The sequence below is a fragment of the Rhinatrema bivittatum genome, chromosome 6, assembly GCF_901001135.1.
Source record: "Rhinatrema bivittatum chromosome 6, aRhiBiv1.1, whole genome shotgun sequence".
NCBI lineage: Eukaryota > Metazoa > Chordata > Amphibia > Gymnophiona > Rhinatrematidae > Rhinatrema > Rhinatrema bivittatum.
Window position 1 is genome coordinate 254,311,217 of NC_042620.1, and position 12,439 is coordinate 254,323,655.

The 12,439-nt window shown below is 45.2% G+C and overlaps 1 protein-coding gene across 1 annotated transcript in view; it reads right to left on the minus strand.

Annotated features, from left to right (window-relative positions):
* The window catches only part of STK36 (serine/threonine kinase 36), a 164,804-nt gene that overhangs the window by 49,055 nt on the left and 103,310 nt on the right, over positions 1-12,439 (minus strand). The window contains exon 19 of the mRNA XM_029607939.1: positions 12,146-12,244. Within this exon, the coding sequence (XP_029463799.1) occupies positions 12,146-12,244 (99 nt within the window). The remainder of the gene's footprint in view (positions 1-12,145; positions 12,245-12,439) is intronic.

Genomic DNA, 12,439 nt, shown 5'->3' on the forward strand with positions numbered 1-12,439 from the left:
AGACAAGGAACTGACGAAGTCCAGACGAGACGAGAAGCTGGGCGGAAGAACATTGGCACTGTCTCTCAGGGCGCCCTACTCATCCCACCCGCGGGACTGGGTCGTGGACCACCCTGTCCCACTGCGCGCCCTACACAGCCCGAGGAGGCTGGTCATGGACCACGCTGGGAGCGGGACAAGCTCAGGGAAGGATCCAGTCGAGGCAGAACTCCAACATCGGAGGCCGATGTTGTCCGAAGCTCCACCAACGGCTGGCAGGACATGACGGCTCAGGAGCATAGTACACCAGTCCACCTGTAGGCTAGTCCACGCTTGGGCAAGATATCATCTGAGGGACCCCTGGCCTAACAAGTACCCAGAAGGCTCAAGAGCGCTGAAGACGAAGACACAGGAGCAGGACATCAAGGAACCTAGAACATCAGGAAACGGAGGATCAAAGCAAGACACCAGGACACCTGGACAAGGCAACAAGACATAACTTGACATGGCGTGACAAGAAGAACTCCATGGAGAAGACAAAGAAGACCTGACGGAGCTCTGGCAGGCAGGAGCCTCCAGAGTGAAGCAACTCCGATGCAAGGCGAAGACTGAATGACAGAGCAGCCCTTTTATAGGGCTGGGCAGGAAGTCCTCTCCCTAGGTGGGGCCAGCAAACTTCCTATGCCTGGCCCTTTAAATCTTGCAGAGAGGCATGCACTGGTGCCTAAGGAGCAGGAAGCAGGGCTGTGCAGGACCATGGACAGCGGCCTGCACAGCGTACAGCATCAGAAGCGCAGGGCTGGCCTGAGGAGCAGGCCCGATGACGGCAGGGGCTCCAGCCACTGGAGGCCCCGGGGCGGCTCCAGCCACCACTCGAGCCCGGGGATGCAGCCCTCGTGTCGTGAAGATGAGATGACGTTGGCGGCGGTCCTGGCCACACAGGGGACGGCAGGAAGTCCGCGGCTCCAGCCCTGGCGAAGAGGAATATCCGGGGCGGCCTCCGGGCCGCGTGGGCAAAGACACAATCCGCGGCTCCGGCTGCGTGGAGAGGCCCGACGGCGGCGCCGGCCGCGTCAGGTGAAGAGAAGCAGCGGAGGTGAGTGAGCCTGCTCGCGGGGGGACCCACGGGCAGAAGGATTCATATCACGCAGTCCATGTGAATTCTGCGCATTAAGAAAGGTGGAAGGAAGGCAAAATGATAACCGTCTTGGTTAAAAGGTGAGGTGAAAGATGCTATTTTGGCCAAAAAAACCTCCTTCAAAAATTGAAGAAGGATCCATCTGAAGAAAATAGGATAAAACATAAGCATTGTCAAGTTAAGTGTAAAACATGATAAGACAGGCGAAGAGAGAATTTGAAATGAAGTTGGCCATAGAGGCAAAAACTCATAATAAAAACTTTTAAAAATATATCCAAAGCAAGAAACTTGTGAGGGAGTTGGTTGGACCATTAGATGACAGAGGGTGTTAAAGGGGCTCTGAGGGAAGATAAGGCCATTGCAGAAAGACTAAATTAATTCTTTGCCTCCATCTTTACTAATGAGGATGTTGGGGAGATACCAGTTCCAGAGGTGGTTTTCAGGGGTGATGAGTCAGACGAACTGAAGAAAATCACTGTGAACCTGGAAGATGTAGTAGGCCAGATTGACAAACTAAAGAGTAGCAAATCACTGGACCGGATGGTATGCATCCTAAGGTACTGAAGGAAACTAAAAAATGAAATTGTCTGATCTGTTAGTTAAAATTTATAACCTAGCATTAAAATCATCCATTTTACCTGAAGACTGGTGGGTGGCCAATGTAACCCCAATATTTAAAAAGGCCTCCAGGGGCAATCCGGGTAATATAGACCAGTGAGCCTGACTTCAGTGCCCTGGAAAAAATAGTGGAAACTATTCTCATAAATCAAAAATCGTAGAGCATATAGAAAGACATGATTAATGGAACACAGTCAACATGGATTTACCCAAGGGAAGTCTTGCCTAACAATCTACTTCATTTTTTTTTGAAGGGGTTAATAAACATGTGGATAAAGGTGAACCGGTAGATGTAGTGTTATTTGGATTTTCAGAAGGTGTTTGACAAAGTCCATCATGAGAGGCTTCTATGAAAACTAAAAAGTCATGGGATAGGAGGCGATGTCCTTTTGTGGATTACAAACTGGTTAAAAGACAGGAAACAGAGAATAGGATTAATTGGTCAATTTTCTCAATGGAAAAGGGTAACAGTGGAGTGCCTCAGGGATCTGTACTTGGACCGGTGCTTTTCAATATATATATTAAATGATCTGGAAAGGAATATGACGAGTGAGTTATCAAATCTGTGGATGATACAAAATTATTCAGAGTAGTTAAATCACAAGCAGACTGTGATACATTACAGGAGGACCTTGCAAGACTGGAAGATTGGCATCCAAATGGCAGATGAAATTTAATGTGGACAAGTGCAAGGTGTTGCATATAGGGAAAAATAACCCTTGCTGTAGTTACACGATGTTAGGTTCCCATATTAGGAGCTACCACCCAGGAAAAAGATCTAGGCATCATAGTGGATAATACTTTAAAATCGTTGGCTCAGTGTGCTGCAACAGTCAAAAAAGCAAACAGAATGTTAGGAATTATTAGGAAGGGAATGGTTAATAGAACGGAAAATGTCATAATGCCTCTACATCGCTCCATGGTGAGACCACACCTGGAATACTGTGTACAATTCTGGTCACCGCATCTCAAAAAAGATATAGTTGTGATGGAGAAGGTACAGAGAAGGGCAACCAAATGAATAAAGGGATGGAACAGCTCCCCTATGAGGAAAGGCTGAAGAGGTTAGGGCTATTCAGCTTGGAGAAGAGACGGCTGAGGGGGGATATGATAGAGGTCTTTAAGATCATGAGAGGTCTTGAATGAGTAGATATGACTCGGTTATTTACACTTTTGAATAATAAAAGGACTAGGGGGCATTCCATGAAGTTAGCAAGTAGCACATTTAAGACTAATTGGAGAAAATTCTTTTCACTCAATGCACAATAAAGCTCTGGAATTTGTTGCCAGAGGATGTGGTTAGTGCAGTTAGTGTAGCTGGGTTCAAAAAGGTTTGGATAAGTTCTCGGAGGAGAAGTCCATTAATGGCTATTAATCAAGTTTACTTAGGGAATTGCCACCGCTATTAATTGCATCATTAGCATGGATCTCTTAGTGTTTAGGTAATTGCCGGGTTCTTGTGGCCTGGTTTTGGCCTCTCTTGGAAACAAGATGCTGGGCTGATGGACCCTTGGTCTGACCCAGCATGGCAATTTCTTATGTTCCTCCGGTGGAGATTTCTTCCTTTGGTCTGGAGGGGAAGGATCTGACATAAATTCTTCAGAGGAAGTGTCTGTAATGCCCATCATCCCAAGTATTGTATGGATCGTCCTGATGTGGAGATATCGGAGAAGATCTTGGTGGACGAGGAAGTCCTGAAGGACCTGGCTGCGGATCATTGAAGGGTATCCGTCCAGGAATCTCTTCTCGTGGCTTGGGTGGAAGAGCACCAACTACTTCGTCGAATCTCTTTATAAGAAGTTGGTACAGCGCAAATTCAGGATGTTCCTGGAGCCCGAGGTGACATCGGCATTGATGGCATCGGTTCTGTATCGACGATGGAATCGGCGCTGGTAGCATGGTCGCTTCGGCATCGACTTAGGCTGTGGTGCCGCATCGGTGCAGGGCACCGCATCGACGGAGTTGTCAGCATCGGTGCAGGAACCGGCAATCGGTTCAAGCACCGGCATCGGCGCTGGAAATCGACATCTTTATTTATTTATTTAAAAACTTTTCTATAACCGTCGTTAGTTGGCTAACCATCACAACGGTTTACATAAGGGCACATCTGTTCCTTTAAGGCCTGGAGCAACCGCTTGACAGATAAAATCCGACAATTCCTTGCGTAACAGCTGGTGCAGGCAGAGCAGCTGTACGCGGTGGCGGTGGAGGTGTCAATGTTCCTTCCACAGAGCCCTGTGGAGGTTTCGACAACTGGTGCGTTCTCCATGGGGTGAAGACCCCAGCGTCGAAGGTACCGGTGTTTCCTGGATTCTTGGCCGTTTCACGGTCGATTCATCCGGGGAAAGAAGCACCTCTGGTATCGACGGGTGTCGGTGCTAATGCGGTGGCTTCGAGCGGTTGTTCGATCGCTGACTTCATCGATGCTAACGATGACACTTGGCAATGGATGGTCCCCGACCCTTTCGGACGACGTTTTTTTCAAACTTATTGCGTTTGGAGACTCCAGCCAGAGACGATTTAGTCGATGATAGAGGGAGATGGTAGAAGTTGTAGATGGAATAAATGCTCCATCTTTCTTGGCAGGCCTTTCTTCCCTTCACGGTCATTTCTGCACATTTAGGATAGGTTGTTACGTTGTGTTTTTCCCCCAAACAAAGCACACACTCAAGATGTGGGTCTGTAATGGACATTGTCCAATTTCAGTGGGACATTTTTTAAATCCCGTGGTCATTTTAACTTCGACAGCCGTCGATGAAATGAGGAGAAAAACGTGAGAGGAAAAAGGTTTACTCACAGAGTAAAAACGAGACAACGATTACTCACCAGCCGGTGGAAACCTGAGAGATCCCATGTGGGGAGAAAATGAATGTGAAATCTTATTTTTAGTCAGATAAAACACTGTGAGGAAACTCACAAAGGCTCCTGCTCCGCAATGCCTACAGCAGTGCGGAAAACGAAGACTGAAGCGAGGACCCCCGTGACAGAGAATATCATGGCATGCTGGGCATGCTCAGTGACCTCACAGGGCCAGTCAAAAGTTTCTAGAAACTTTGACAGAAAGTTTTCCGTAATAGGGCTCCATCAATGATGTCATCCATATGTGAGGATTAGCATCCCTGCTTGTCCTGGGATAATACCTGTTACAGGTATTCAACTTAGTTTTCTTCATGGGCAAGCCGGATAAGCTCAGCCATGCAAGTGGGAACCCCCCAAACTGAGAGCTGCATAATTATTTTTGGATTTATAACCTTCATGATTCCAAGTTCTCGGTGGAAACAGAATTTACATACATATTGAAGTTTAAAAAATCACCGCAATAATATTAACCACTTAATCAAACAAAAATGTAAAACAATAAAAACAATATGGACATAACAGATAAATAGGTCATTATATTTCCTAAAAAAAAATTTCCTAAAAACAATAAAATAATAAAATATGATTCAGTCCTCCATTGCCTGTTTGAAATAGAATGTTTTCACCTGTTTCCTAAGAATCATATAACATTGCATTTTCCAAATATCATGTGGCAAACTATCTATAATATTGGCCTGGCAACATAAAAGATTTCTGCTAAGCATGCCTGATGCACATTGGGACGTAATAGACTGCAGCCCTCAGATTGCAAACTACGTTGAGTAACGAGCTAACGCTATACTGGCATATCTTCGCCTAAGGCAGGGGTGAGAAAATGGGAGGGCCCCAGGGGGGCTGAAACAGTTCTGAAGGGGAGCCCACTGGCTGTCCAATCAAGGAGTTGCTTGAATGTGGTGATATTGTAAGCAAGCCATAGCTTAGCCATTTGTCTCTTTTAGTGGATCAGGGAGAGGAGCTGCTTCTGCTGTGGCAGGCTTGGGTAGGGGCTCATTTAGTTTGTGGCAGAAATGGAAATGGGAACAGCCATTGCATTGTTCCATAACCCAAAAAGATCCATCACTCTCAGACCTCAGGTCATGAAGAGTTCCAGCTGCTGCTGGGACCTAACCTGGGAGAGAGATCACAGCTTTTGCCTGCCAGGGAAAAGAAGTGATGAAGTAGGGGAGGGGAATGGGCAAAGAGGCCAGAGAAAATGAAGAAGTAGAGGAGAGAGGACAAGGAGGTGGAGAAGGGGAATGAAGGCAAAAAGTGTAAAAAAAAGTTTCAAAAAGCAAATAAAAACATGAAAAATACAAAAAGATGAGCAAACTAAGAATAATTTGTGAAAACAGTAAATAGCAAAAAAAAATAAAAATAAAAAAGGTTGGGCAGAGTAGAATGGAATTTTTCTCAGCTCTTAAAAACGTTTGGCTGCCACCTAAGTTTTAAAAACATTTTTTCTACCCCTTACCATTGTGATATGTGGCCTGTGTGTCTGGGAGGAGTGTGAGGCGTGGAACTTGTGTCTTTCTATTTGTCTGGTGGGCTTTGGTCTGTATGTGTTGTGATCTGTCTGTTGTGTCTCTCTCTGTGTCTGGGTGTGTGGTGGTCTGTTTGGGTGTATTGTGTCTGTGCTTCTTTCTGTATCTGTCTGTAGCGTGTCTGTCTTTTATCTGGGTGGTGTGTCTATGTTTTCTGTCTAGGTGTGGTATGGCAGTGTTTCTGTGCCTGTCTGGGTTTTGGGTTTTTGTCTCTCTGTGGGTGTCTGTGTCTAAGTTTGGGGTATCTTAGTCTCTCTGGGGCGGATTTTCAGAGCCCTGCTCGCCTAAATCCGCCCAAAACCGGGCGGATTTAGGGGGGCGGTCCGGGGGCGTGGCTGCGCCCATCGTACCCGCCCCAGGTCGCGGCCCGGCGCTCAAGAGGCCCGCTGGCGCATGGGGATTTACGCCTCCCTCTGGGAGGCGTAAATCCCCCGACAAAGGTAAGGTGGGGGCTTAGACAGGGCCGGGTGGGTGGGTTAGGTAGGGGAAAGGAGGGGAAGGTGAGGGGAGGGCAAAAGGAAGTTCCCTCCGAGGCCGCTCCGATTTCGGAGCGGCCTCGGAGGGAACGGGGGTAGGCTGCGCGGCTCGGCGCGCGCCGGCTATACAAAATCGATAGCCTTGCGCGCGCCGATCCAGGTTTTTAGCAGATACGCGCGGCTCCGCGCGTATCTACTAAAATCCAGCGTACTTTTGTTTGCGCCTGGAGCGCAAACAAAAGTAGGCCTATTGGCGGAGTATGAAAATCCGCCCCTCTGTGTCTACGTGCAAGCTTACTTCTTTCATCAACTTGAAAAGAAACAAAATGGGGGCTTTTAGTCACCTTTTGGCAGTGTGCCAGCCTGGTGAATGAGTGTGTGTGAATGTGAGTATGTGTGAGTGTGTGTCTATCTATAGATAGATAAATAGCAAATGACAGGCAAAAATAAATATAATTTTCAATGTTCTTCCAAAATTAACTCAATGACACCAAAAAAGAGAACATCTAAAAAATGAAAGATATGTCAAAAGAAAAATTTTAATTCAATGGCTACCACATTATTAAAGAGAAAACCAGCTAATTCATAATGTCATGCATCAGCAATTAAACAAATGTTTTATATTACAAATGTATGCTGGCTTTAGCTGATGATATAATAATTATTGGCTGGAAAAAAACCTCTCTTAAATGTTTATTATAATTGCTTGTAATATCACTGTGACAATTGTGACAGTCTTTTTTCAAACATAATTATAGCACCATATACTCTCCTGGAAGTATTCCCAAATTGTATTTCTTACTTGAGACCACAGAAATATTTAAAGGTATTTAAAAATGTATTTTTGAATAGCCCCTACAAGAGGCCTCTGTTTCACTGCTAAAAAACAGCTTCATCAGGGGGGTAGTCTCTATGTTCAAGAATACTTATTTAAAAAACACATGAGAAAAGAATACTCATCTCAACATGTAATCCACCAGGTGGTGCTGTAAATCCCAAATTCAAACTCTCGGTAGAAGAACAGTGTTTAAAGTCTCCTGAATCATGCCATTGTCTTCAAACTAAGGGGGTCATTTCAAAAGCGATCGCACATGCGATCACTAAAGGGGCGGAGTCGGCCCCAGAAGAGGAGGAGTCGGGGCGGCACCAGGGCCGACGCTGCGGTGACATCGCTGGCGGCAAAAGATAAGGACCTTATCGCCGCCAGTTTCACAGTGGTGCGATGACTGCCGGCTTTTGCAGGCCCGCTCCTTGCTTCGCGCCCCCCCCCCCCCCACATTTTCTAAGGTCTGCAACCTTAGAAAATCCAGGCCTAAGGTTGACAAAATCTCGCTAAAATCTTGCCAAAATCTTTTGGTATATATATTTTTTTATGTCAAATCTTTTTATTAAATAAAAATCTTTAACAACATATACATAGCAGGGTGCTTGGTTTCTGATACACTCTACTACTATAATACAACTATCATAACATTTCGGAACAGGTAGATCCCTTCCCTTCCCCCCCCCCCCCAATATATCACAAATTTGGAGATCAGACTTGAAATCTCATGTAGATTACATTTATGGGTAGTTAATTAGTTCACTTCTAGCCCTAGGGGATAGTGTTTGGAGATAGGGGTGCCATACACTTATAAAGGTACGTTTATGTTTGAAAGATATTGCACTGGATTGGTTTTCTAGTCGCATTACGGCATGAATTTATTTCTCCATAACCAAAAGCTGGGAGGTTCTGATTTACACCAATGCAACAAGATGGCCCATTTAGCTACCATACAGCCTTTGCGGATCAAAAGGCATTTATCCTTCCCTGGACTCGGAAGGAAGAAGGTACATGGAAGAGCACTCCTTCCGGCGAAAGTGAAGTCTAGGGTGTATATAGGATGGGACAGAACCCTAATATAAACCCTGTACCTTTAGTTCTCTAGGAAACAAAACGGAAGGCGATGCAATTAGCAAAGTAGCAACCAAAAGAAGTTGATCGGTAAAAGGATTCTGTATTAATACAATGTGTGATAACCGGTAAAGCCTGACTCTGGCCGAGTTTCGCTCATGTGACTGAGCTGCATCAGGGGCTACAACAATCATAAAACATATATATTAAAACATATAAAAACATAAATTTCAACTCATAAAAAATAATAAATGAAATCTCAAATTAATATGAACAATCATAAAACATATAAATAATATAAAAACATAATTATTTGCAAAAATATCAAATCATAAGAAAACACAAAATCTCAAATTTACAAAGACACGATGAATGTAAACACACACATACATAATGTACTATAGCAATGATTTCACATATATTTGTTATGAATGCTGGACATTTAAAAAATACTTGTATCGATCTAACGAGCTTTCTCAGTGGTGTTTGCAGATCACATTCAATATTCCTTCTCTACCAGACACATTGTTCAGATGGGAACGTCTACAATATTGCAGTGAACAGGGATACATGGTGTCAGAAAAGCTTACTATGACTAGGGCAATATCAATTGCTTTGCTGACACCATGTATCCCTGTTCATTGCAACATTGTAGAAGTTCTCATCTGAACATATGTCTGGTAGAGCAGGAATTTGATTGTGATCTGCAAACACTGAGAAGCTCGTTAGATCGATACAGGTATTTTTTAAATATCCAGCATTCATAACAAATATATGTGAAATCATTGCTATAGTTCATTTTGTATGTGTGTGTGTTTACATTCATGGTGTCTTTATAAATTTGAGATTTTATTTGTATTTTTTTTGACATTTTTCCAAGTAATTATTTATGTTTTTACAAGCCGTTAAGCCCGTTAAAACGGGCTACATCCCTCTGTCTCTCACCTCCCCTCTATTCTCCTCCCTCACTCTTCACCACCCCCTCCCTCACCCACTCCTCCCCACCCTCCTCTCCTCTCACTCAGTCCCTCCCTCCCACACAGTCTCACTCACTCCCCCCCCCCCCTCTCTCCCTCCCTCTCACTCACTGTCCCACTCCCTCCCTCCTCCCTCTCTCCCATCAGTCCCACTCCCTCCCTCAGTCCCACTCACTCCCTCTCACTCAGTTCCCCCCTCCCTCTCACTCAGTCCCTCCCCCCAGTCCCTCCCCCTCACTCAATCCCCCCTCACTCAGTCCCGCCCTCTCACTCAGTCCCTCCCCCAGTCCCTCCCCCTCACTCAATCCCTCCCTCCCACTCAGTCCCTCCCTCACTCTCAGTCACCCTCCCCCCTCTCTCCCTCTCACTCACTCAATCCCACTCACTCTCCCTCAGTCCCACTCCCTCCTCTCTCTCCCAGTCCCACTCCCTCCCTCAGTCCCACTCACTCCCTCTCACTCAGTCCCCCCCTCCCTCTCACTCAGTCCCACTCCCTCCCCCCCCCAGTCCCTCCCCTCACTCAATCCCTCCCTCCCACTCATCCCTCCCTCTCCGTCCTCTCCCTCCCCCAGTCAGTCCCTCCCTCTCTCTCTCTTCTCCCTCCCTCGGTACTGGCCGCTACTGCCGCCCGCTACTGCCGCCGCCGTCGCTAGCGCCGTCCGCTACCGCCGCCGCTCGCTACCCCCGCCGTCGCCCGCTGCCGGTACCCGCCGCGCCCCTGCTGCCCACTGGACGCCGCCATTTTTTTCTTAGCGTCAGACCGACGTGCTCGCCCGCACATGCGTGGTAGAGCTGGTCTCTACTGCGCATTTGCGGCACGTCGGTCAAGCTTCGTTTATAGGTATTGATGTTATATATGTTTTATGATTGTTCATATTTATTAATTTGAGATTTCATTTATTATTTTTTATGAGTTGAAATTTATGTTTTTATATGTTTTAATATATATGTTTTTGATTGTTGTAGCCCCTGATGCAGCTCAGTCACATGAGCGAAACTTGGCCAGAGTCAGACTTTACCGGTTATCACACATTGTATTAATACAGAATCCTTTTACCGATCAACTTCTTTTGGTTGCTACTTTGCTAAATTGCATCAGCTTCCGTTTTGTTTCCTAGAGAACTAAAGGTACAGGGTTTATATTAGGGTTCTGTCCCATCCTATATACACCCTAGACTTCACTTTCATATAGAAGATTGAATGAATAATGATTTTACTGTGAAGTTAAACTGGCCAGGCGTATCTTTATTGCATGTAGAGCCTTTATAACTTTTTCTTGTAACTTCTTTATAGCCAGCTTAAACATCGATGCAGATACATTTAGTGTAAGGACAAGGCATGCAGAGTCTAGGGTGTGTTCATTTTTATGGTGATTTAGGAAAAATTTGAATTTATGTTGGAGATTTTTTTACATTTCTGGAAAATCATATTTGTCTTTTCCAAATGGGGATTGCACTGAAGAGGAAATACAAAAACAAGTATGTATATTGTGCTGTTGTAAATTTGAAAAATATGGTATGTAAAAGAAATAATTACTGTTTATACCATGTTGTTTTTTCCTTTGCACTGTTAATTAAAAGATTCATATGTTTTGCTTTTTCTTATTCCATGGCTCTGCTGTTCTTTTCTTGTACCATTACCAACAGTGAAAGACAATAAAAAGTAATCAAACAAATGTTATCTGTGATGTCTTATGTGTTTTTATAGGATTATTCTCAGAGGTGATTGCAATTGCTCAGTTTAAATTAACAAAAGAGGGAGGGGAGAGGAGGGAAGGACAGGAGGCTCTATGGACCGAGCCCTGGAACTAGCAGTGCCTCTATTATACATTTCACTGGCAGGGAGTGGGAAACCAAGATGGGGAAGCTGATGGTTCCCTAGGGTCAAATATTACATGCTGTGAGAGGGAAGGATGGAGTTGGAGGATCTGGGTGCCAGATTTACGGCTGCTCTAGATTGGCTGCTCAAGTTAGGTGGCTAGCACTGAAAATCAGTGCTAGGGGCCTAACTTCCTTATCCCATATTGGCCATGCTCAATTATAAGTGCTCACATTTAGGCATCTAAGGAAACTAGGCATCTAAATTTAGGCTCTCAACCCCAGTCATTTTTCAAAGTGCCAAAGTTAGATGCCTAAGCCCTTTGAAAACGGACCTCTTAGAGTTTAGTTCTTGGGGGGCCGGGAGGCAGCTGCTATTAACAGTGTGTGAGAACCACCGTGCCAACTGTGAATACCTTCCCATTGGGGAGGAATGGAGGATTAATAGATATCCAAATCACTGTAAAGAGATTCTCACCAAACCCTTAATTTCTACACAGGCCTGGTATTAGGCCTGTGTTCAGGCCAGCAAAATTCTGGGAGCAACATCCTATCAATCAGCTGTTGCTGTCAGGAATTGCTGCTGCTTGGAGCTGCCACCTTCAGCCCGGAATCACTGCCACCAGAGGCAATGGAGTAATGAAGCTGAAAGGTGAGAAAGAATGGAGGTCTGGGGGTTAGGGAAGACTGAAGACTGGGGGTGGATGGCATGGGCAGTCTAGAAGGGCGGGGGATGCCAGCTATGACAGTGCCTAGAAGCAGATCAAGGCTAAATCCTTCACTGTTCTCACTCCTCTATGGTAATTCCATTTTTTTTCGTTTAGGAAATTTTCTCCTCATACATACCTTTCCTTGTAGAAGCAGCATCAGGGAGCTTAGCACCTGAGGATCCCTCTCCAGAAGCCCACAGAGGTCTAAGTGAACATGGCAGCAGGAATAAAGAACCTGTCAGGGGTAGGGGGAAAGAGAATATGCTAGTGTTAGGTGCTAGTTCTGAATATAGTGTTAAGGGAGATGAGAGAATAGAAATATAGAGAAAAAAAGACATGAAAGAAAGAGAGGCAGAGAAATGAGAAACCGATATAGAGACACAAAAAACAAATTATGTTATGACAGAGAGAAAGACAAATGAGACAGAGA